The following is a 25,628-nucleotide window of genomic DNA, read 5'->3' as shown; positions in this document are numbered from 1 at the left end:
TCAGCAACTTAAATAAAACAAAGAACAGTGGCATTTAATATAAACACAACACCACAAAAAGATTACAAGATCTTTCTGTCATAGTTTGGCTGAGACTAGGCATAAGTATTTCCAAGCCAAAACGAGGGGGTTTGGGGTCAACTCTAGAAGGTGATGAACAAGAGTGGAAATCGTAATGAAAAATTACACTGTGGACTCAGCAATGACTTCATTCATTCATTACTGTACAGAACATCCTGTACTTACAGCGACTACAGCTTCAGCTACTCCAGTCAGTACAGCTGGTCTCAGAGAGTGCAGCAGGATCTTGCCCTCTAGCAATACAAAGAGTAACAAAGTAGCACAGTTTTCTGGTCCAAGATTCATCAGCAAAGTACTGAAGTTTGCTCCACTAGGAAGAGAAGAGAAGATTACTTGGATCCAAACAGTAGTGTTCAACATACAGCTAAAGATATAATAATTGCTACAGCAACAGCAATCAAAATGCTGGGCATTTACTGGGGACTATGACTGGCTGAGAGGAGTTGTTGGCTTCAATTCATGTCATTATGAATAGCTAGTCAATAACCACCACCTCACTACTGGGTTTTCACTATTGCGAACAAAAACTAAATCCAAGGGAACCACTTTATAATAGCTTCAGTAAATTGTTCTTTGTTATGTTTATGAGTTTCCTGTTACGTGCATGAGCATCCATCAGCCAAACATGCTATGAAATAAAATAGGCATTATGAAAGGAAGGCCTGTTTGGCTAGTGAATGTTCCAGCTATGCAGATATCTGGCATCACTGTTTAGGACGGAATACTTCAATCAGTTCATCAAAAAACTATACCCATTCATGTTAGACCCGTGGAATCACAGGTTCTAACTGCAGCTGGGTCAACTCAATCCTTCATACTTCTGAGATAGATACAAGTTTAATTCCATGCCGTTTAGTTTGTGCGCTTTTTTTTTTTTTGGTAAGTGATGTGTGGATATTAAAGATTCTATGACACTTCATACAAAAGATATGGGGTTTACCCTCCTGTTCTGGAGCAAGTGTCTCTCTCTATGCACCACACCACTGTGCAGTTTGCTGTCTGGCTGCTATTCTCCACTACTAAGGTGGATACATTCCAAAGGTGCTCGACACTTGTTATTTGCAAATAACTCTTTGGGATCCTCCAGCATAGGAGGTACAATATAAAAACAAAGTTTCCAGAGATAATATTGAACAAAGGTTGATTGAAGTGTTAAAATTGAAAAGCAAATTTGTAAATATAAATATGTATACTACAAATTTAAATTGTGCGTACAGGGCTCCAGAACAGAGACGGCTTCAGACTGCTTTTGCAGAGAATGTGCCAACCCCCATGGGCTATACAAACACATCTTTAGACTCATTTTTGCCTTCCACTGTGCTTGCACATGTATGCACACTAGTTGATTGTACGAAGCTGGTGGCCACAACACTCTCCCATGGATTAGAAGGGGGGGAAAAGGAAGTAGAACAACAAATAGTCTCTGTTGCAAAAGAAAAATATGGAGATCATGACGTATAACTCAGTTCCCAAAATATCAACTATTTAAAAAATAATCACTCTCAGCTAGCAATCTCTGCTCAAAAGAGATCCCACACTCAGCTAGCAAGCAATCATCTGCTGCTCACATATAGTAACTATTCAAGCATTATTACTCCCTCATGCATGACGGGGTTTGTACACTACTTTTCCACACAAACTGCATTATAAATATACGGTGTACATACATTTGACCTGTTCCAATTATTTCATATTTGATCGTATTATGGTAAAGTTTTACGTTCTCTCACGCTTCATCCCCAGCCCATTTGTTTTAAAAAACAAAAACCCTTCATCAATAAACCATATAGAATTTAAACATTGTTAATGTTACCTGAGTGGCAAGGGTGTAGAAACTGGTTGAGACAATATTAATGCATCATGGGCAGAAAGCTGAAAAAGGTGAAAACATTAAATGGATTTATATGGCCAACTCAAGAGAGTACAATATTCCAATCAAAATTTACGGCAGAATATTCTGATGGCACAGCAGGCACGCTAAAGACAGTATGTCACAATGCCATGCAGGGAAATATCACCAGGGATAACTCTTGAAAGTTCTGTTCACTGGGTCAAGAAGACCCAGAGTAATCATTGAGACAACCCACAGAAGTTATAAGAAGCAGTCTGTGACACAGCACTGAACATTCAACCACTGCCTGGTGATTAACAGAGTGGCACTACAGACACTTCAAGAGGAGTGGCTCATCTGATCTAGAGTAACGGGGTGGATGGGTAGGTGAAAAAAGAAATATGGTACAGTAAAGGGTGCCTACAAAACAAAGAGGTAAGTAATGGAAATTTGAGGAACCAGAAGAACATTCTACTGCCAGTTTCATGACTGTAAATCTGGAAGAGCTCCCATGGACTTTCAAGTGAACTACTCCAAATTTACAGAGCTAAGAGAGGAGCATTTGGCCCCTTGTAAAGAGTAGCTCTAAGGCTGAGGACAGAAGCCCAAAGGAAGAACCCACACTTTCAGTACCTGGGAGAAGGCCCACCCCACCTTTAGAACCAGAAACAGATATTTTAGTTACCTGTACAAGGATTCTTGGTCTTTGAGGTGAAGGGAAAGGTATATTGTGCATGAAATGGGATATGTGCCTGAAAAGAATATTTTTTTAAAAAAAAGATCAGTTTTCAATTCAGCAAATTCAATTTTAAGTATAGCAGACAACCTTTTATCGGGTTTGTTTTTACAGATTTTCTTTTTTTTTTTTTTTTTTTAAACTCCTTTATAGCAGTCCAGAGGAGGGTTTGCAAACTCACTCACTTACACACCTAACTGCTGTAGGACAACAAAGAGGAGATTCCTCAAGTCCTACAGCAAGAGGAAACTGCATTTAACTTCCTATAATATTGTGTCAAGCAGCAATTATTCAGCGTATGAGACAACAGGTGAAAGATACACATTTTAAAATTCAAAGTTAAATTTATTTTTAAAACAGCATCTTGTTAAAAGAACCCACTTACCATGCCTACAAAATGCATTCTGATTATTAATATCACATGCTCAGGTTGTGTGTGTTTAGAATCTATGGCAAGTGTAGGTTTTATTATTGTTGTGTTTTTATTGCAGTGAATATTTTTCCAAATACACAACACTAAGCGGAGGTAAAAAGAGTACACTGCATACTACTTGCAAACAGGTACATTTAATCTGGGGATTAAGTGACATGGCATTGTCCCTCTGAACACAACCTCCTACCCACCTCCAAAAAATTATGAAAAATGGACCACTACCATCACTCTTTATTCTATCCATACTCTAATGACAGCAGGGAATTTCTCATTGCCTGCTAGCTCACTTAGAACAGCGAGAGTTTTGTCATGCTTCACACCTATATGCCCCAACCTCTCATAGCAGTAACTTCCAAGAGGGAGAGTTTCCATGCCAAATCCTTGGCTTCTCCCTTATCAAAGTTTTTAACATTTCATTCATCCCTATGGCATCCAGCCAACAAGGGGGTCAATTAGCACTAACTGTGGCAGTTTAATTAGTCTGACACTTGTCCACTAGGAACTGGACTGAGACCATCCCAGTCTTATCAAACACTGTAGTATAGTTAATAGCTGTAAAACAGTGGTAACACTTGGTCATTACAGACCCTGGGCTGGATTCAAATTGGCAGTCTAGAAGTCAAATGCTCTATATTTCATTGATTAATGCAGCTTCCCCAATATTTTATTAAAATAAGTGGGAGACTGCTAAAGTTATTCTCACCTCCCTCGCAGCTTAGTTTGAGGTGAATTTTGGGGTGTGGAGTGGGCAGGGGTTGTCAGTGTCGTTAACTAATCTCGATGGACATTGATCCTACATTTCATCCAAACTAACTTCCTGGATAATAGTCAGTAATACTCCATTCTCAATTAAAATTAAGTCATCGGAGATCTATTCGTGGGTCTTGGTTAGGTCAGGAGATTACTGAGCAGATTGGTTCAGTATGATATTCTCTGATTTCAAGGCGCTGTAAAATGCTACCTTTGGAAAAATCCCCAGGGAACTGGGAACTATCAACTTAAGGTCATCTGCACTTATTTTTGTTTATATCTTCTGAGACATGATTACACAACACGGAACTAAAAGCTCCAATAGCTTACAGTTTTCAAAGATAAAAATTCTTAAATCGCTACTTTTAATATTGTAGGTGGTATTTGAATCTAGTTACATTACTAATTCAATTACCATTTTAGCAGTGTACACAATACCTTAACAGATAGAAATGATGGTTTAAGCTACAGTTTATGTTTCAAGCACTTTTAGGCTGTAATTGTACAGCGAAGTTACTCTAACACCAATCTTAAAAGGAGAGATTCATTAGTTATTAATCCAGCCTTAAAAAAACATAATAGTCCATCCTGAAACATAACATATTATTCCATCATCACTAATCTGAATAACCAAAAACTAGAAAATCTTCAGCCTCAGCCTGATAAATTGGTGGTTAGGAGGCAGAGAGGAGAGTTTCACTGATGACAGGAATCAAATATCAGTGCTACAGGTCAGAGTCATCCAAATGTACCTTCCCATTAATAGGATTACAGTCTCCTCTGTACTCAGTTAACATACACAGTTGTCTAATACAGTCTTCACTACTTGCAATGAGCTGTACAGAGATCATTTAGTTAAGATTCATAAAAATGCTCTCAAGGCCTCTTTATCCATACATAAATTGCTACAAAAATATCTCCTTCCCACATTCTTCGTGTGTAAAGAAAGTAAATATTAGCAGCTCTGGGACCTCAAGGGCACAGTGGGAAACACAAAAGATACAACCAAGAGGCATATTGTCTTTTAGATGTCCTTTCCAAAAAGGAAAGGAAACAAAGGGGAAGAGAGAAAGAACACCAAAGTCTGCACTGGATCGTCTGATGAAATGTAACCAATAAACCAATGACACGGTCATTTCTAGAAGTGTGCCATTTCTGTAAGTCTCAATATTTCCAGCACACCTGCCACTTTTTTCAAGTGTTGTGAATTAGTTTGTTAGGCATCTGATGGGAGCCATGAAATCCTGTTCCTGATAGAGATGGTCATGACCACTCTACATTAATTGCTAAATTTAAAAAATAGACTAAATATACATATTCTTTAAACATCCTTAGAGTACCCTGTTTATACCCTCAGTGACTTCATACCAAATCAATTCATTTTAAAAGAACAGATTTACTTGTCTAAATTGCAGTGCTGCAAATGTAAGTCAGGATCTAAAAATCTAGCTGTTTTTTGCCTCTTCTGTCACCAGTAAGGGAACATGGAGACAGAACATTAATAAATGAGGCAGCAAAAAATCCAGTCCACTCCTCATAGCACTACTGCAGAGCCCAGATGTCTAACAGTAGGAACAAGTAATTTTTGTCAATTCAGTAAAAGACAGTACAGTTAAGAGTACAGAACAAATACATCAAGGAAGAAGGTGCTATTTACATATGGTCACCTCACTTTTTGAGCTACAGCTACATTTAAGTGCCTGGAAACATTAATTTATTTGGAAGATGCCAAACATACTTTTCAATGGGAAGAGGATGAGGCCCAGAGACAGAGAGCTTGTAGATGAACATAAGAAATTTCCGAAAGGCTTCAAAGAAAGGCCAGTGAGAGAGAAGGCAGATGCATGTGTTGGAATTGATGGATTTGGAAGTAACCACTTTTCGCTCCACAGCTGTCAGGAGACCCAGCTGCATATGCTGCTTTTCTGTTAGCAGCTCCCGGGAATAAGGCTCATAAAATTGAATAGCAGCACCGTACACCTGAAGGATGAACAAAAACAAACAAAAACACAAACAAGCAAATGGTTATGACCAACATTAAACAGAAAGTTGGGTTTGATTTCTTTAAAGTACTCTTCATTCTTTTTGCTGAATGTTTGTACAATGGGGCCCTAGTTCATGGCTGGGGATCCTAGGCACAACAATACACATACACAAATGAAATATTTGATTCTATATTAAAGCATCCTTATGAATATATAAATATGAATTTCTAAGTTTTTCACTATTTCTTTTGTCTCTCCCCCTGCCCCCAAAAAAGTTTATATATAGTAAACTAACAACATCCAGAAGGAACCCGATGAAATGGCACCTTCTACACAACCCAAACCAATTTAGAAAACCATTATGTTTCTCAACATTTCCATCTGAGGGTCGCACTAAATACAAAGGAGCTTGAAGTTTAGAATCCATTTTACATGGACTTTTGACAAAAAAGTGACTTTTACTAACACTCCCAATCTTGCCTACCAGAGTTTCAGGTTAACTGAAATATACTGGAAAACTGATAATGCACGATCAATAACTTATTATGTTCCTTATAAAGGAAAAAAGTTGATACAGGTTTCACTTGTCCTTTGATCAACAAGGTTACTAAGTTGGAGAAATGGTTTGGGGCTTCTTGGATGACCATGGAGCAATATTAGAGCTAGGTACTGTGTGATGAGACCAACAGAAACTAAATCTAAACATTATAAATGAGGCAACTGAAGAGCCCCTTTTCAGTTGAACAGCTTTTCTAGAGATGGATTAAAACTTCTCTTGCCCACATGGAGTGAGTTTGGATTTCCTGATCCACCAGGTCCCGCAATTTTAGTTCTATGGAACCATAACTGTGCTTCATTCCCATGCGACTAAACACCACCAAAAAAACTCTTCATATTATTTCCTTCCTTCCTGCCTGCTTGCCCGCCCCTTGCCTTCCTATAGGCTCAGCCACCTCGAGCTCTGCATAGGCACTATCACCCCAGTGTTCATTTTGGGGCCAGTTTCCTACATTTTTTTTTGTGTATTTTGGACATTATATTTCAGAATTCCCCAAAGTTCTAGAAGCAAGACTAATTACTTGAAGGGGAAAGGAGATTATTTTAGCTAGTCAGTCAGTCACAAGTGACCAGGGGGATTTGTATTTCCTCTTTCCACAATAAATCCAAAGTGCATCGGTGACAGACATTCAGTAGGATAACTGAAATTTCTCAAATACTGAAGGAGTAATGTATATTTTCTCTCAATACCAACTGAATTCTAGCTTTGGATAAGTCCTGATATCAACCATTAAAAAAACAAAAAACAACAACAACAACAACAACTAAACCAACACAATATTCATTCATACCTTTTCTGCAGAAGAACCAGTCAGGACAAATGTTGAAAACACTGGTAATGGGTATTTGGTTTGAGGATCCCAGCATTCAATAGTGGCTCCCATAGGAAGGCAGAAAAGAGGTACAGATTCTGACAATGGGAATGACTCATAATCGTCCTCTGGATATCTGAAAATTAAGCCTTTTTGGAGAAAAAGGAAAGATTGACAAGTGCGTTTTCAATGCTCTGCAAGCCTTGAACAAAGTAACAGCAGTATGTTTTCTATAGCTATACATTAAGATCTACTGCTAACCAGACATCATAGCTGTGTGTATATAAAACCTTAGGTGGGGCGGGGGAGAATTCCTGTTAAACTGGGAGAGACTAAACAATCTAATGTGGATTTCAAATATCCACGTAAGTTTAAAACTCACTTTTTGTAATAGTTCAAACAATTCCAAATTGTAAACTTTGATAACTGAATGTTTGGCTTTAAACTATATAGGAGCTGCTTAAAACTTATTCTAATAAGTAGATGTGCCATTTAAAGTGGTTACATTACAAAGGAATTCCCCAGGGAGGAAGCTACACTAACAATGCCTTGCTGAGCAAAATTAATGTTCAATTGAACAGAAAGATGAACTCACTAACTGGCTGTCTACTTTAAAACTTCAATTAATTTATATTAATCCTTTGGTAATTTAACTGCTAGTACAGACGTGTGACCATTAAATACCTTTTGGGCAGTATTTCTGGCTGGCTGAGATACTCCTGAATTACTAGAAACACTGCATAGAAGTATCAGCATACCAATGTCACTTATCTAGGTTCTTGTATAGCACCATCCACCCTAGTATCTATGGTTTCCAACTCCACTCAGGAAATAAATGTTGGCAATTTATTCCATTCAATGGGCAAAGGAAGAGGCTTGTCCCTAGACTTCTGATGTCTTATGCTCCATAAGCCCAACTGGGAAGGTCTCTTTTTTGGAAACCTAATGCTACTGCCACTATTTTCATGTAAATTCAGACAAAGATTTCCCCACCAGTTCTTGGTTGGGACATTCCTCGGCCCCTCTCCTTCACTTAAAACAGGTGAACAGATTGCAGGAGGACAGAAGAAATGCACCTAGCTTCCATGGTATATGCAAAATGTTCTGATGGTTGTGAGGAACACACAAATAAAAACAAAAGGTTGCCTGGAACCTCCAACCACTCCAACCAACACAAACAAAATAAAGACAAGCTTTTTGCTGACTAAAAGCAAATACAAATGCTTGCTAAACTGAGTTAAGGATACCTGGCTGCAGAGTCTGCCAAGGCAAGCCATAAAAATAAAGGAAACAAGCAGCGAAGTCAGTACAGAACACAGCCAATTGCTTGTAATAATGGTAGTCATTTGGTAGTGTATTATACCTAATCTCCTCAGACTGAACTGGCTTCCAATTTCCTACCAAGTGCAATCAGAAGTTAAGAACTGCTAAGTGTCAGGCATCTTACAAGGCACCCAGAACACCTGGTGGTAATTCAATGCCTCTCCACAGCCCTGCTAAAATATAACTTATCCAGGTGGTCTGCTGGGATGCCCTTGCAGTTTCTTCACCCGACTACAATGACAAATAACATGCAGCCAATATAGTTAACCCTCTGCTCTCACTGCTCCTCCTCTTAAATCCAAGCTAGCTGGGAGGTGGCTATTCCAGGCTTTCACCCTGATTTTTTTAAACCCCTCCTCAACAATCAACACTTCAAGCTACGTCCCCACTCAAACTACCCTTCAGTTTCCCAAACACCACCTCTCCCTGGCATTCTCAGGCTCCATCATCCTGGCTTCTACAAGCCCCACACCTGCTACTGAAGGGTATACAGGACTAGGCTCCTGCCTCATTTCCATCTGCTCTCAGCATGTAGGTCTGTGGGGCATGGACTACTTGTTCTCAATGGCGAGAAACATCACATATGGAGCTGCTTAAGACTGAGAAGTTATGAAGCTGTTTGTGCTCTCTACAGCCCTACATCATTTAATTCCCTTCTGTCTACACACTACATCTCAGATGCTCCTGCTGGCAGTCACTAGATTTGACCAAGAGGGAGCTAAAATGAGGACATTCCCAGTGATGGGCCCTGAACTCTAATCTTAGCTTGTTCAACAAAGGCCAAGTTGATCTACCTTTACAGCTAGGTACAAGTGGGATAAGCTGAGGAAAGGATTATAGGAATTCATTTTGGTTGACAATTGTCAATGGCTGTTATACACTGGATCTCTGCCCTGAAAGCAAAGTTAATAAGTTGAAAGAATAATTTAAAATAAAGTTAGGCAGGACACTTATATACTTCTGCGAATATATTTAGGTGCTCTTCTTTGCAAAACTTACCAGCTTTATATGCTATTGAGTTAGAAGCCGGCATAGACTTCTTATAACAGAGGTACACACTGGACCCCCACTGTAAGACACAAATCAAGTCTCATCAAAACCCACAGAGACAGCACCTGAATGGAGCAGTACAGATTAAGTGTTTGAACCTATTTACAGTTATACCCAAAGCAGAGACATTTAAATAAAAAATGTTAGAGGAAACATATTGCTGGCGTTCATCAGCCCAACACATAACAACACATCATGAAATTCAGAGTTAATACTGTGCCCTTTATCAAAGGTCATAAGTAAAAAGACACACGCACTGTCCTGTGGCCAACAAATAATGAAACAGGTACAGGTGAAATAAAGCAACTGCAGCTTTCACTTCTGCATTTCCTTCCTTTTGTCATTCAAGTCAGACCCTTAGAGGGACATCATAAGCTTTTACAGAATCGGAAACCAATGGAAATGTTTCCACAGTGGCTTTTTGTGGGGTTGGGGTATGGCAACGTATACAAGTGTTTTTAAAACAGATTTCCCCGCAGTGTTTGAAAACTAAAGGAGTGCTGCACTAAGGGCACGTCTAAACTATCAGTACTACAGCAACGTAGCTGCAGCACGCTGCAGTAGCATAGGTATTTCTGAAAAGGGTTTCTCCATCAATGTCGGTAATTCACCTCCCTGAGTGGCCAGAGCTAGGTCAACAGAAAAATTCTTGTGTTGACCTAGCCAGATCTACACCCAGGGTTTGGGAGGCTTAACTACGATCCTCAGACACTGCAAGTGACATAGCTAGGTCAATCTAAATTTTAAGTGTACTCTACAGCTCAGAAACTGAAGGCAAAGCAGACTATAAACAAAAGTAAAGCTAATTTCACTGGTGTACTGTCCAACGGAAAGTCCAAACAAAGAATATAAACAGTGAGCTGGATTCTCTGACTTTCAACAAAACAGTGTTATCAGTAACAGAGGTAAAGAAATGTGTTTACAGTGGTTTTTGTATTGGCCCTCAAGTACCACTAAGGTGGTTTGTTTTTTCCTTTTCCTTTTAAAGGGGAATAGTGTGTCAACACGCAACTTGAGAAAATGACTAGTTAGTTAATGGAAACAATCCTGGCAGAAGCTTCTAAGGAAAAGCTGAAAGAAGAAGAACTACAAAACAAATATGACGTTAAGTCATACTGAGAATGAAAATATATTAATAATAGAATACACACACTAATAACAGCATTACAGAGTCCAAAGCCTTCCCGTTTTGTCCCTTTTTGTTTTAGAAAGGCCTAAACTTTTAAAATGACACATTTATTCTCACCATGCCACAATTTAAGTTCTTATCAACTTTGCAGAACGTATGGGGAGGCGTTTCTCCTTTGCTGGTAACAATAACACAGATATCTGTTACAGCCAAGGAATTCTGAGGCCGTACTGGAGGAGCCCTTCGATAGGTAATAAAGATTCGTTGGGAAGTAGCTGAACTGTTGTTAACATTGGCACAACGACCGTAGGGAGTAGCTTGGATCACCTCACAGCCTAAAATTACACGTTCCTTCCCTTCGTATAGAACTCTGCAGATGAGGGAAACAAATAGAAAGATACAAACATTACACACAGATACATCATGTTATTTGTACAGAAACATGTATGCTGTCTTTCTAGGACTGCAATCAGCTTTGCACATCAATAGTAAATAATTGACGTGTGAGAAGTGTACATTTCAGAGTCATCTTAACCATAGTCTCGCAAGAGCTGTGAGGGATGTGAAAATATACAGTAGGCAACTGGCCTATGCAGAGAAACTTTTAAAAAGGGGACTTCAGTGGGAACGGCAAGTTTTCAGCATTTCTGTGAGGTGCCTAAATATGGACGTAGGTGTGTAACTTTCGGACCCCAAGTCTGAAAGTTTGGCCCTAAGTACTTAACTAAAAGAACAGTGGAGGTGTTGCACTGTCAGTTGTAAAAGGAAGCTTTCACAATGTTTCCTCACACTATATCTAAACATGTCTTATGCTAGGAGTTATTCCTTTTCAGAAGCACTAAAATGTCACCAAATTCATTCCAAGCTCATTTCAATTATTTTTAAGGGACTACTAGAAAAAACAGAAATTTGCTAGCTTGGTCAGCTTTTAGAGAAGTGGGCCAATCAAAGTTTGGATTCATGGTCTCTCTGGCATTTTTTGTAGGGGTTCTTAATCTGAAACACTAGCCAATTAAAAGGATTAAATTTTCTGTTTAGTTTGCCGGGATAACCGCTAACTTCCAGGAGTAGAAACCTGTAAGTATCCTCAGCATGGAGGAAAAGTTGCTTGGACATAAACAGTGGAAAGAAATATACAATTCAAACTGTACCAAATCATATTTCTAAAATAATAATACAACATGCAAGTTTTATCTTCCCCCATCCAAAAGAAAGCAATTGTTCTGTCTAATCAGACCTCCACACCACTCATACTTACCACTTTCACACAATTTTAAACAATATTTCTAAAAATCTTAACATGCCTCTTTTGTTTCCCTTGACTAAACATATTTAGTTATGCTGAGGAGTCTCTTTTTCTTGTTTCCAAGAACACTGGCACCTAGCATCTCATCACATGTGTTCCTTTTTGGTAAGTGGATAGAGTACCTGCAATTATAACTGTCCCCAAACATCCTGTGCCAATCACTTCTGTGACACACCACTCATAAGTCTTAAGAGCATACCATGCATTTGTGTCCATGTATTAAAAAAACTAGTACCTAGAGTATTACATTCAAGCTAAAAGATCAAGTCAACTGAGAGTATGACATAGCTTTCATATTATGTCAGCATGCAGCAGGCTAAACCAGTCAGTTGAGCCACAGAAGACTCTTGCACAGTGGACTTCAAAAAGCAATTTTAGTCCATTAAAGGTCTGATCTTGATCCTGCACCACTGAACTAGATGGACACTAAGTCAGACTTCATGCCCCTTACTATGAGATTATTTCTTTGGGTTGCACAATAATAATGGTATGTACATAAGAACTCAGATGGTGCAGAATGCAATATAAAAATGGATAGAGAGAGCATGCCGTGTATCATATTACCCTCACTTTTGACTTACTTGAAAAGTGAAGTGTTCCTTTGTACCTGGCATGGAAAATTTTAACTGAACAAATTAAGTCCAGCAAAGTTTTAAGAAACTGAAGATAGGGTCTTATAATGGGAAAAAGTATCAGAATCTTAATTCAGACATCTTGGACAGAGGAGTGTTCAAGAGAGTATTTCTAAAATGCACCCTTCACATGACATTTTTATGACAAGATTAAATAAAATGTATGGGGGGGTGGGGGTGGGGGGGAAGAATCAAACTATTCCCAGAAAAATATACAGCATTGCCACCATAAAAAAATATTAGTAGTCCCATAATTTTAATATTAGCAAAAAATATTACCTTCTACTTGAGTTTCAGAGAGGTTTCAAATTAAGGCCTATTTATAGTTCACAAGTGTTTAATATCACAGATAAAAAAATTTAAAAAAAATTAACACTAAAATAAGTTTATTCTTGAAGCATGTTTCCAACTAGACTTCAGCTTCTAAAAAGGGGATATTGCATCCCTCAATCCCCACGGTAAATTTCATACATTTCCAAGTGCTACCAGAAAGATGCTTAAAGATCCCAGAATTAATCAATGATTTCAAACATTTTTAAGACCAGATGTTTAATCAGGCTTCGCAACTGCCTATCAGGTTCATAAAAAGGAAATTCACTAGGCTAGCAATGTGACAAAACCAAACCAGTTCCTGGCTTCATGCACAGTAATGAAATCCAGAAGCAGACTATTAGAAGAAAGGTATTTGTAACATTCCAGACCACAGAATCAAAATTTGATCTTTGGGACATGTAACTGTTAACCACAGCACTTCAGGTTTAGGTCACCCTTCAATACGTGAGCAAAGCCCTCTCTCACCAGTGTGTGATAAGTTTGCTTCTATTGAGTTCAGCTTCCACACAACCACCCCTTTCAGATTTATCAGCAGAGGTGCAGCCCTAATCAGAACATACAATTTACTCTTGTACAACATTTAGGAGATAGACCTTTCAAAGGATAAGAACTGTTCCCTATTTCAGTGATCTCATACTTTGGACCTGATCCACCACCTAATCAACGGGAGGGGCTTTCTGCTGACTACAATAGGATTTAGATCAGGACTTTTACTTGGAACATAGCCATCCATTTCTTCAGGATAAGTGTCTCCTTCTCAAGCGACTCAGAATGTCTCTGTTCACCAGATTCAATTCATGTCATAGGCATATGTTCGGTCCTCAAATCTACTAGATTTAAGACATGTCACAATGCATCAATCAACAGCACTTAGAGGAAAAAGTGCTGCTTTCCCACCATCAAGGAAATCTGTAAAAATAATTGATCTAAAAATACTAGGACCAATTTCAAATAATACATGAACTACTGCACTGTTTTATACCATATTCTAGTACAGTAGACCCAGGGCTCACTCTAGTTTGATTCTTCCTCCTGCTTCAAGCTGGACCTCTGACTCTATTGGCCTTTGTATTAAGCAAGTCTCTGCAGCACAGCAACCCTTCCTATCTCTGTTAAAGAGAGTTAGGAAGGCAATTTACAAATATTAAATAGCAGGAGAAGCCAAAGCTAGCGCAAAAAATGTGGTTGGTCAGACGATTTAGGAATGCCATTAAGTTTCTACTTATACTAGCATTATTAGGTATCACAAAGCCTAAGTCATTATTTGCCTCATGTAAATTATTAATTTTCCCATGTAAATGTGAAAAACAGGATTCTGTGAAATGGGCCGTAAGGCATTATGGAACACTACAAGTATTACAAATAGCTCCCAATTGAACATGGTGTAGTCCCCTCATTGAGAGTTGGTTTAACTCTCATCTGCTTTGAGATGAAATTTGGTGAAGACAGATTTTTAATCAGTCAATATTTCTGCAGGTACTCTCTTTAAAAAAAAAAGCAGACAGTACGAGATGGGTCCAAGACACAGGTTACAAGGACTCCAAAATTATAAGCAGCTGAAAGTCAACAATACTTCTGGAGGATTATTTGTGAAAAGAGAACTCAAATGCATGTTTTCTGGGCTACCCAGGACAGGTTAGCTTTCCTTATTTGTGCATTCAGTACTGTGTTCAACTCTTCACTATCATTGAACAGTAAGAGATTCAAGAATTTTGTCTTTTATTTAAAATGTTTAGAAGAGGTTTAGAAGCCCCTGCCAGGTGGTTCTAGGGGAGGAAAGAGGGAATACATGCATACACCCCTCACTTCCTGCAAGGTGGGGGGGAGGCTTCAGATTTCAGACACTTAGCTTCAGGTTGTTAAGATGGAATCGGTCTCTTTCTCACTCTCTCTCACACACACACACCCCCCCATCCATCAAGGCAGCATCCTATTTAGACTTCCAACATGCTCCCCTTTCCTAGAAGCTGAGGGAAGCTTCTATCAGTTTATCTATTCTACCCACTCTTTGGCTGAATGGTTTAGTCCTCTGGCTGTTCAGTGTCTGGCAAGTCTGAGTCAATGGGGGGCGGGGGAGGGGGAGAACAGAAGAGAAGTAGAGTATTGACAGATCTTGGGAGAGGCAGTCTGAGGGGGAACACAGTCATGACACACTTTGCACAACTCAGAGGTGGAGGTGTGGATAGGGCACAAAAAGTAACTTAAAACCACCTTTGGAGATTCCACTGTCCTGGGTCTGCCCTGGTGCCAATGTGGACCCCAGTTCAATTTTGAACAGGCTGGAAGAGGACTTTATAAGCGCCACAGGGGAAATATTTCCATTGTACTGTAAGCCTGAGTTTTACAATCCATCCCTCTCCAACTTTTCTGAGACAAGTTCCAGGAGGAAGCAAGCCTGTATGCTTTCTATCTAAAAGAGTGTTTTTTGCACATTTGAAGTTTCAAAATTCATCACAGTGTTTTGATATACGAGAAGGTTTACAAAACTTGAGGTTCTCAACTCTGAGAAGTCTAATTTCATGGTCCACATGCAACTACAAAAATATCTTGGTCTAATTAGTCCTCACTAAAGATATCTAGAAATATTTGTGATTAAGGATGTGAGGATAATTTTGGATTTATTGGTTACAATAATATAAAACTCGAAGGAGCTTTAGTAAAGCTTGTCAGTTTGTAAACTCCTTGATTGATTTTGAAAGACTTACAGATATCACAGACAAACAAACAGAGCTGTTACAGTTCTGCAAAACAAATATATTTAGTTTAAATACAGAAGTAGAAGTTCTTCAGGAGCATGTAAGCTTCATAAATCAAAAAGCTGTGGTTCCAAAAGAATAAGTAAATTTAGACACCCCAGCAGAGCTCTACACAAGGTCCAATCTCTGCAAAAAAAACCTGTCAGAACATATAAGAAACACAATCTCACAGGTGATCATAGGACAGTACAGTGATGAGGGCCACATAAGTACCTAGATACCTGAAAACCCTAAGGACTCTGGTTCAAACACTACCAATCATTCTACTCCACTAAGATATTAAAAGGTGGTTATTTTCATAGTTTGTGTGCATTTATTCCCACATGTTCATAAGTCTTCTAAAATCACCACCTTCCAGTATGGCGTATAGCAGGGGCGGGCAAACTTTTTGGCCTGAGGACCACATCAGGTTTCCGAAATTTTATGGAGGGCCGGCTAGGGGAGGCTGAGCCTCCCCAAACAGCCAGGCTTGGGTCAGCCCCGACCCCTGCCCCCTATCTGACCCCCCCCTGCTTCTTGCCCCCAACAGCCCCCACAGCACCCTTGCCCCATCCAACCCCCCCCCGTTCCCTGACGGCCCCCCCAGGACCCCTGCCCCATCCAACCACCTCTTCTCCCTGTCCCCTGACTGCCCCCAGAACCCCTGCCCCTGCCCGCCCCCCGCCACTCCATCCAACCCCGCCTCTCCTTCCTGACTGCCCACCAGACACCTGCCCCCATTCAACCCCCCTGTTCCCCACCCTCTGACCGCCCCAACCCCATCCACAACCCTGCCCCCGGACCACCCGCCCCGAACCCCCTGCCCTCTATCCAACACCCCCCCACACATACTCCCTGCCCTTACAGTACTGCCTGGAGCCCTGATGGCCAGCGGCACCATAGCCACACCGCCCAGAGCACCGGGACAGGCGGCCGCAGCTCTGCAGCCCAGAGCATTGTGCCGGTGGCACAGTGAGCTGAGGCTGCAGGGGAGGGGCCAGGGGCTAGCCTCCGGGCCAGGAGCTCAGGGGCCAGGCAGGAGGGTCCCTCGGGCCAGTTGTGGCTCACAGGCCGTAGTTTGCCCACATCTGGCATATAGTATAGTGTTTTCTGTTTCTGGTTTCCTTATGTTGTTAACCATACATTCACCACTTTCCATGTTCTTCCCTCTGGACCTCTCTACAATTTCTATGTCCCAGAAAAGAATCTCATGTATCCACTTTTATGTCTCAACTCATCACAGTGTAGTCTCATCATTATTGATTTAGACATATTCCACTTGGTCATTTTGACAAATATTATTTAAGAAGAATGTCACTTGTCTCTTGCATTGAATTTCAAAAAGGGAACAAATCTCTCTCTCTCACACACACACACTCTTCAGAGTTAAGTGACAGATCTGACCAGGTTATTAAAATCAGCATTATCATTATGTAAATAAAAATTCATTTTTTAAAATTCATTTAAAAAAAATTTTTTTTTTTTTGCGCAAATCCTTGCTTCAGTAACAATCCAATTCTTATTCTCTTTCTACAAAAAGTCACATATGATAAGCAAACAAATAATTAAAGGACTCTCACCCAACGTCAGTAAGCGGTGGTTTGTCCCGGCCCCTCTTGTAGCAAAGAAAAAGCTCTGGACTTTTAAGACTCCCATAGTTCAAGTTGGCTTGAAGGGCCGTGGGGGTGGCTTCAACACAGGTGTAACCCTCAGGCACTGTTTCACCAGCTGACTTGATGATGACAGCTAGGTCTGTAATTGGAGCCTTTGGACCAACTGACTTTGTTTCAAATCGGTTTACTTCTTGGTCCAGAGAGGTAGAAGTATCAGTGAGTCCTGCCACTACAAAGTAGTCGGCCACTCTTGGACCTTTGTCTTCTATCATGGTTGTCTCTGTACTTCCTGAAAAAGAAAGAAGTGAACAGGTTGACAACTTTCACATGAATTTTCTACGTTATCTTCTTCACAAGAGCTAAGATTACAGAAATAAAAGTGTTTTAAAATTAATTTTAGTAAATCAAGCATTTCAATATATAATCCCAAAAATTACATGAAAGATGTAGAGCAAGCCCCAGGATTAATCCTCCCAAAGGTTCATACTGCTCAATGAAATACAATATTGTACGTATTGGAGTTTCTAGTTATGCCATCAAAAGGTGAGTTTGGGTATTAAGATCAATGAACAAATGAACTAAGAAACTTGATAGTAGGTACTTTAAGGATTCCTCTGGTTAGGAGCTGGAAGGGGACAAACAAAGAGGGGTCAGTTGGCATTTGTCAACTTTGCCCGACCTTAAATCCTCTCAGGGTCATCAATTCATTCAGGTACCTACAATGCATCTCCTCCAGTTAAAGTGTATATTCTTCATTGCTAGTGTCCTTAAGGCTAATCCATGGCCATACATTAAAAAGCTGTATTGTTCCCTTTTACACATTCGGCTTCAGTGTTACGTTGCTATGCACAACAAAGAAAGCAATACAAGTTATGTGCTTACTACAGTATCTTTTGCACACTTCATTTTATTTCAGAGTTGAGAAATAACACTGCAGCCTTCATGCCTTTGCCTAGCAATTTGAACATCTGGAACTGATTTTACACAACTGCGTATCCGTCATCATATTCCATCAGCATATGTCACCACTCAGTGGCACATTCCAGGCCTGGAATAACCTACTGTTCTGCAGCATAGGATGAATACATCTCTCTTCTGGAATAATGAAGTGCAATTTCATAATGGTGAGAAAAGTAGCTGCTAGCCTGCATTTAAAAATCCTGGGTGCATTGAATGATTAGCTTGTCAGATCTTAGGAAATTCCTAGTTTTGCTCAGAAACAAGAAAAGAGACTTTTTGTAACTAACTTACTACCCATCACAATATCATGCTCTTGTGGGAGCCTCACAAGACTACACACAGAATATCAGAGTTGGAAGTGACCTCAGGAGGTCATCTAGTCCAACCCCCTGCTCAAAGCAGGACCAATCCCCAATTTTTGCCTCAGATCTCTAAATGGCCCCCTCAAGGATTGAACTCACAACCCTGGGTTTAGCAGACCAATGCTCAAACCACTGAGCTATCCTTCTTAAACCAAAGCAGTACCATTGCTCCAGCAGAACTCCTAGGCCCAGTCAGCTATACCCAAGCTACAGTCCTAAAAGAGTGCAGAAGCTGAACTTCTGCCTGCACACCTTAGCATGTCCACCACTAGGGAGATTCCTGGAAACCCATGAGATTGGAGGATCCAGGTGTGTTGAATAAATACAGGGGGAGCCACGGAAATTGAAATTCTTCACATGGGGAAAAAAACACACCACTTTATTCTCAGGGTTTATGAAGTTCTTATTAAGTCTGTTTGCAATTTCAGTGATACTTTCAGGTCTATGGCCATCCAAGTCCTCTTCTCCACAACCAAAAGTAATACAAAGTTAACTGACTGGGGAAGCAGACAGACACCGTTCCTTCTGTTAATGGCACCATAGGGTTTAAATCCAAGATTCCCTCCCCCAGACACCCATCTACCCATTACCTCATATACAGATACGAGGAACATAGGCAGCAAGGAGGAGGGAGGAGAGTAGAGGAGACAGTATAGTCACCCCTTTAAAACACAATCATTCACATAGGACAGGTCTGATGTTGCAGCAGAATACAAAGCCAAAGATTTGTTGGGTACATTTACACCAGCTTCACAGTATCTGTTATGACACAGATGAGGCACACTTATTTGCTCATCTGCATTTTAGGCTTAGCCACGCTGCAGGATAAAATTAAAGTGCAATAATAATTAAGCAAGAACAGGTAAAACATCTTAGCACTCCCCACAAAAACATTCCAACAAAAAGGTATGTCATGATGTCAGCCAGACAACAGAAGTCAAATAAAAATTCTCACATTTATCATCCCCAAGTCTAATAGTGATTGCAGGGACACTAGACCTGCTGGTGCAAGGTGAAGCATGCATCCACCTTCATGTGACGTGCTCACCTCCTTCAGGTCCAATCCTACTCCCAATGAAGTCATGTTTTAAATTGTTTTCCTCTTTTTTACAATTTTACAGACAATTTTCTTTGCTTTCAGGGGGCATTGTTTTCTTCTCTTTCGGGTACATTTTTGAGTTTCCCTACTTCATCTAATAAGAGGTGAGATGGTCGGGTGGCCTCAGTTGTTGATGGCAACTAGTTTCAGAATTCTGAGCAAGTAGCCTACTGAAGCAGAGAAATTTGCACGTTATTCAAATCTCTACACTCTGGTCACTGGTAACCATTCACCAGAGTACAGGGATTTTTTGAACATCCTGTATTGTTTATTATTGAAAAATATTCGGTCCTATGATTATAGTACTCATACACCCACAACCAGAGTGCAGGGAATTGAACAAGTGTGAAACAGGCATAATGGTGATGCTTTTGTAACTCTGTAGCAGCCCTGTATTCTTAATTGCAGAGTCTGCACAATTTTTTTGTAATTGTTACTATCCAAGACTTCCAACACTGTATGGGCCAACTTTCTAATGTCTTCAAATGCTGAAATACAAGAGCCTCCATCCTCCAGATGCCTGAGATAGCCCCACAAAGTCTCTCTCAAATTTGTAACGTACCGCTTAAGTGTTCTCAAACCTCTCTACACGAGAGACACCCTGTTACAGAGCTCATAGCCAAGAGATCCTGGAGAAAGACATTCCTATTTTTGTTTCCCCTATTGAATGAAAATAATGACAGTTTATGCTACAATTGTCAGTTTAGGGTACTAGGATGTAGTTGCACTACAGTGCAAATTTCCTCTTAGCTTTGCTCGTTTGTGTTAGGATTTTGCACAAGGATTTTACTACACCACTGGCTGAAATCCACACAAGTGTAGACAAGGCCTAACAATCAGGTCACATTTACCTACTAGAGTTCTGGAAGACTCTTGGCTGCAAATCTATGGAAAACCTAGAATAGCTATTTGTTTTAATCTAACTGAGAGTACACTGGTTTACATCATAAGAACATGTTCCAAAAGAGAATAGAAAAGGTAGGGAATATGAAATGATAGCAAGCTCAGGACAACTAGGTGGGTGTTGTACACCAGTTATGAGATGGAGTGGCCAGTCATTGTGTGGAGCAAGCCTGGCCAGCCTGCCTGTCTGTCCATACACTGCATCCTCAGAAAAAGGAACGATACCAGAGCAAGAGAACTCAGAGGCTTGCTTGCTAGTTACAGCTACGGTATTACAGCTGAGATTTTCTGGCACCATTACTGTGTGGAAATGCCTAGACTCATGAGAGAGAATTCAGTAGAAATAGAAAGTTAATAATATATATTCTCTCATAGATATACGCTACACTGCACAAACCTAGAGTTAGACATATTCCCTGGACTGAGACAAGGTAGTAGGGAAATTGCAACAAGGATCTAGCTTAATCAGGATTTGCACCTAAGTGAGTTACATATATGGTATTTCTTTAAATAGAAGAATCTCATGATTTTTCAGTTGTCAAAATAGTTAGAGGGACTCCATTTTGCCCCTGAAATATGTTGATTAGCAAAGTAAATTAAGTGTTCTATATAAAAAGAAGGGCTGTCAAGTGATTAAAGAAACCAATTGTGATTAATCACACTGTTAAACAGAATACCATTTAAATTTTTTTATGTTTTCTACATTTTCAAATATATTGATTTCAATTACAACACAGAATACAAAGTGTACAGTGCTTGCTTTATATTTATTTTTGATTACAAGTATTTGCACTGTAAAAAATAAAAGAAATAGTATTTTTCAATTCACCTAATACAAGTATTGTAGTGCAATCTCTTTATCATGAAAGTTGAACTTACAAATGTAGAATTATGTACAAACAAGTTTGTTTACATTTACAGGAGATAATGCTGCCTGCTTCTTGTTTACAATGTCACCTGAAAGTGAGAACTGGCGTTGTCATGGTATTGTTGTAGCCGGCATTGCAAGATATTTACATGTCAGATGCCCTAAAGATTCATAGGTTCCTTCATGCTTCAACCACCATTCCAGAAGATATGCATCCATACTGATGACGGGTTCTGCTTAATAACAATCCAAAGCAGTGCAGACCGACGCATGTTCATTTTCATCCTCTAAGTCAGATGCCACCAGCAGAAGGTTGATTTTCTTTTTTGGTGGTTCAGTTTCTGTAGTTTCCACATCAGAGTGTTGCTCTTTTAAGACTTCTGAAATCAAGCTCCACACCTCATCTCTCAGATTTTGGAAGGCACTTCAGATTCTTAAACCTTGGGTTGAGTGCTGTAGCTATTTTTAGAAATCTCACATTGGTACCTGCTTTGCATTTTGTCAAATCTGCAGCGAAAGTGTTCTTAAAATGAACAACATATGCTGGGTCATCGTCTGAGACGTCTATAAGATGAAATATATGGCAGAATTCAAGTAAAATAGAGCTGGAGGCATAAAATTCTCCCCGAAGGAGTTTAGTCACAAATTTAATTAACGCATTTTTTTTTAAACGAGCTTCATCAGCATAGACACGTCCTCTGGAATAGTGGACGAAGCATGAAGGGGCATACGAATCTTTAGCTCATCTGGCATGTAAATATCTTGCAGCACCAGCTATAACAGTGCCTTGAGAATGCCTGTTCTCACTTTCAGGTGACATTTTAAATAAGAAGTGGACAGCACTACCTCCTGTAAATGTAAACAAACTTGTTTGTCTGGGCGATTGGCTGAACAAGAAGTAGGACTGAGTGGACTTGTAGGCTCTAAAGTTTTGCCTTGTTTTGTTTTTGAGTGCACTTATGTAACAAAAAAATCTACATGTGTAAGTTGCACTTTCACAAAAAAGATTGCACTACAGTACTTGTATGAGGTGAATTGAAAAATATGGTTTTGTTTATCATTTTTACAATGCAAATATTTATAATAAAAAAATACAAAGTGAGCAGTGTACACTTTGTATTCTGTGTCGTAATTGAAATTAATATATAGTATTTGAAAAAGTAGAAAAACATCCAAAAAATTTTAATACATTTCAATTGGTATTCTATTGTTTAACGGTGTAGTTAAAGATGCGATTAATCGCGATTACTTTTTTTAATCGTGATTAATATTTTTGAGTTAATCACATGAGCTAACTGCAGTTAAACAGACAGCCCTAATAAAAAAGGGTACCATGGTCAATAAGAGTAGTTTCTTTCCATTCATTAGGTAAATGTAGAATGGTTATATTTTAAATAAAAAAAGGTACAAGTTAAACATAAAACGTTCCCCTCCCCAAAAAAGACCCTCTCTATATTTGTTGTGTAAGTTTCTCTCTAACAAACAGCAACTTTTTTTTGCATGCTACCACGTGTCAGTGAGTACAAAGACAAGAAAATGCTTTGATAACATTATGGCAGTAGTTTAGTATTGCTCAAGTTCAAGCTACATACAAGCATCTGGAAAAAGGAATGCTCTTCTGCCATTCTCCATCCCTTGCCCAACATGGCTAGAGTAATTTCTAGATCTTCAACATTTAAAAAGACAGACAGACAGAAATTACTCTGCTATGATCCCAGGCCAATAGGAAGAAATAACCACCAACAACATAGGACACACCTGATTCATCTACAATACATTAGGGAGACAGCAGACACAGGATGTTGGGATAGATATATAAATATATATTAACATTTTTATGTCATCACATTTTAGCATTTTACAAAGATGACCACATTTTAAGTGACTACTAGACCTTTTATTTTTAGTGCTTTGAGAAGCTAATAGTACTGGCTTAGCCAGACAATCCATTTACGAGGTACACCACAGTTTTACCAGTGTACCTTAGTCCCAGTCAAAAAGCTGGCTATCCTTATCCTGCAACTCTTAAGAGCAGGTTTCAGAGTAACAGCCGTGTTAGTCTGTATTCGCAAAAAGAAAAGGAGCAAAGACTGTCAAGTGAGACAAATTATGTTAAATTGAGTAGAGTTTTATAATTGAAGTAAAATGTTTTTATAATATATGGCAATAGAAAAAAAACAAACAGGCAGCATGATCTTAGAGCAACTGATCCATAACTATGAAACATATGCTTCAGGACTCTATTAGCACACACAGGTATGAGTACAACTATGACAGGCAAACACATTGGAATTCTGCCTCTTTGGATTAACCCCAATTCCCCCCCCCCACACACACTCCCCCTTTAAAATGCATATCCCCAAGCAGAGTATCCCTAATATATAGTCAGACAGATATAGACCAACACAAGAAAAACAATATATAGGGCAGCACTGTTTGCATGTACTGCCTTAAGTCTTTACTTTATAAATTTATATTTTTGGTTAAAAAAATAACAGGTACACATTACCAAACCTTCTGCTATCTGCTGCATATTCAGACAATTAAATTTCACATCTTCTCAATGCAAGCAACATTTTAAATCCGTATTTTAAGTCTACTTTCAGAGTACAGATCAGGGAAGGACAAAGTGAGAAATGTTTGTTACCGAGCAACAATGTTCCCAACTCTAACAATTTTATGGCCAATCGCACAATATTTGGTGTTCTTAAAGCTGCAGTTCCTAAAGTCATGTGATCAACAGAGCTAGTCAGAAACTTTATGGTCTAAAAAAAGTGTTTCACTGAACCCACTACAGGAGCCCTGCCACGCAGACTGTCCCAGGGCTGCAGACCCCAGGACTTCAACCTTGGAAGCCAGCTACCCCCAGAGTGTAGCCCTCCCAGGTCCTGGAAGCCCTGGCCGCAGCTCAGTGAAATGAATGTCAGTTTTGGGTATGTAGTTTTGGAAATACCATGCTTCAGTATTTCTAAAAGAAAATTTTTGATTTGCTGAATGATGTTGGAAAATTTGGTTTGTTTCAATGCAAACAAACAATCTAAATTCCAAAACCTCAAGTATTTAGCCCTCATGGTTGCAGAGAAAAATCCTACAAATATGAATTGTAAAGACAACCAAAAGGCAAATAAAAAGGAGAGGTTATTCACTTGCACATTAACTGGAATTTGAGATGTGTTCCCTTGCAGGAGCTCCATACATTGCCAACTTTCTAACCACACAAAACTGAACATCCTTGGCCCACCCCTTCCTGAAGCCCCGCCCCTCGGTCCCTCACTTTCCCCCACCCTCACTCGCTCATTTTCACTGGGCTGGGGCAGGGGGTTGTGGGGTGCAGGCTCTGCTGAGGTTGCAGTCTCTGGGGTGGGGCTGGAGACAAGGGGTTCAGAGTGTGTGTGGGGGGGTTCTGGACTAGGGCCGGAGGTTGGGGTGCGGGAAGGGGGCTCAGGGCTGGAGCAGGAGGTTGGGGTATGGAAGGGGGTGAGGGCTCCAGGCAGCGCTTACCTCAAGCAGCTCCTGGGAAGCAGACGGCATGTCTCTCCAGCTCCTAGGTGGAGGCATGGCCAGGTGGCTCTGGGCACTGCCCCCGCCCACAGGTGCGGCCCCCGTAGCTCCCATTGGCCGCAGTAAGTAGCAGAGTGAGGGGGAACATGCTCTGCCCTGGTTACTGATATAGTACGTGCACATTATGTTATCTGTCATAATCTTGATGGACTTGTTTTTCAGTAGGGCAAGAAATTGGAGGTAAGCATTTCTGACCATCCTTAATTCCAACAGACTGATGTGCAAGCACTCTCCTGTTGTGACCATTTGCTCGGATTGTGAGAGGACACAAATGTGCTCCCCATCCTAAGAGGGAAGAGTCTGATGTAGAGCTCTCAAACAATTAAAAAAAATTAATTGGGATTAATCACAATTTTAATTGCACTGTTAAACAAGAATAGAATGCTATTTAAATATTTTGGATGTTTTTCTGCATTTTCAAATATATTGGTTTCAATTACAATACAAGAATACAAAGCGTACAACGCTCACTTTATATTATTTTTATTAAATATTTGCACTGTAAAAGGATAAACAAAAGAAATAGTATTTTTCTATTCACCTCAGATAAGTACTGTAGGGCAATCTC

At 39.8% G+C, this 25,628-nt stretch overlaps 1 protein-coding gene across 1 annotated transcript in view; it reads right to left on the bottom strand.

Moving 5' to 3' along the window:
* Positions 1-25,628, bottom strand: part of DENND4C (DENN domain containing 4C) — a 114,402-nt gene that overhangs the window by 53,950 nt on the left and 34,824 nt on the right. Inside the window, exons 2-9 of the mRNA XM_073345479.2 lie at positions 17,275-17,596; positions 10,806-11,058; positions 9,509-9,578; positions 7,166-7,335; positions 5,570-5,811; positions 2,598-2,664; positions 1,895-1,953; positions 247-391 (exon numbers count right to left, since the gene is read on the bottom strand). Coding sequence (XP_073201580.1) covers positions 247-391; positions 1,895-1,953; positions 2,598-2,664; positions 5,570-5,811; positions 7,166-7,335; positions 9,509-9,578; positions 10,806-11,058; positions 17,275-17,579 — 1,311 coding nt within the window. The 5' untranslated portion in view covers positions 17,580-17,596. The remainder of the gene's footprint in view (positions 1-246; positions 392-1,894; positions 1,954-2,597; positions 2,665-5,569; positions 5,812-7,165; positions 7,336-9,508; positions 9,579-10,805; positions 11,059-17,274; positions 17,597-25,628) is intronic.

Source organism: Lepidochelys kempii, chromosome 5 (genome assembly GCF_965140285.1).
Source record: "Lepidochelys kempii isolate rLepKem1 chromosome 5, rLepKem1.hap1, whole genome shotgun sequence".
NCBI lineage: Eukaryota > Metazoa > Chordata > Testudines > Cheloniidae > Lepidochelys > Lepidochelys kempii.
This window is presented reverse-complemented; position numbering and strand designations above follow the sequence as displayed.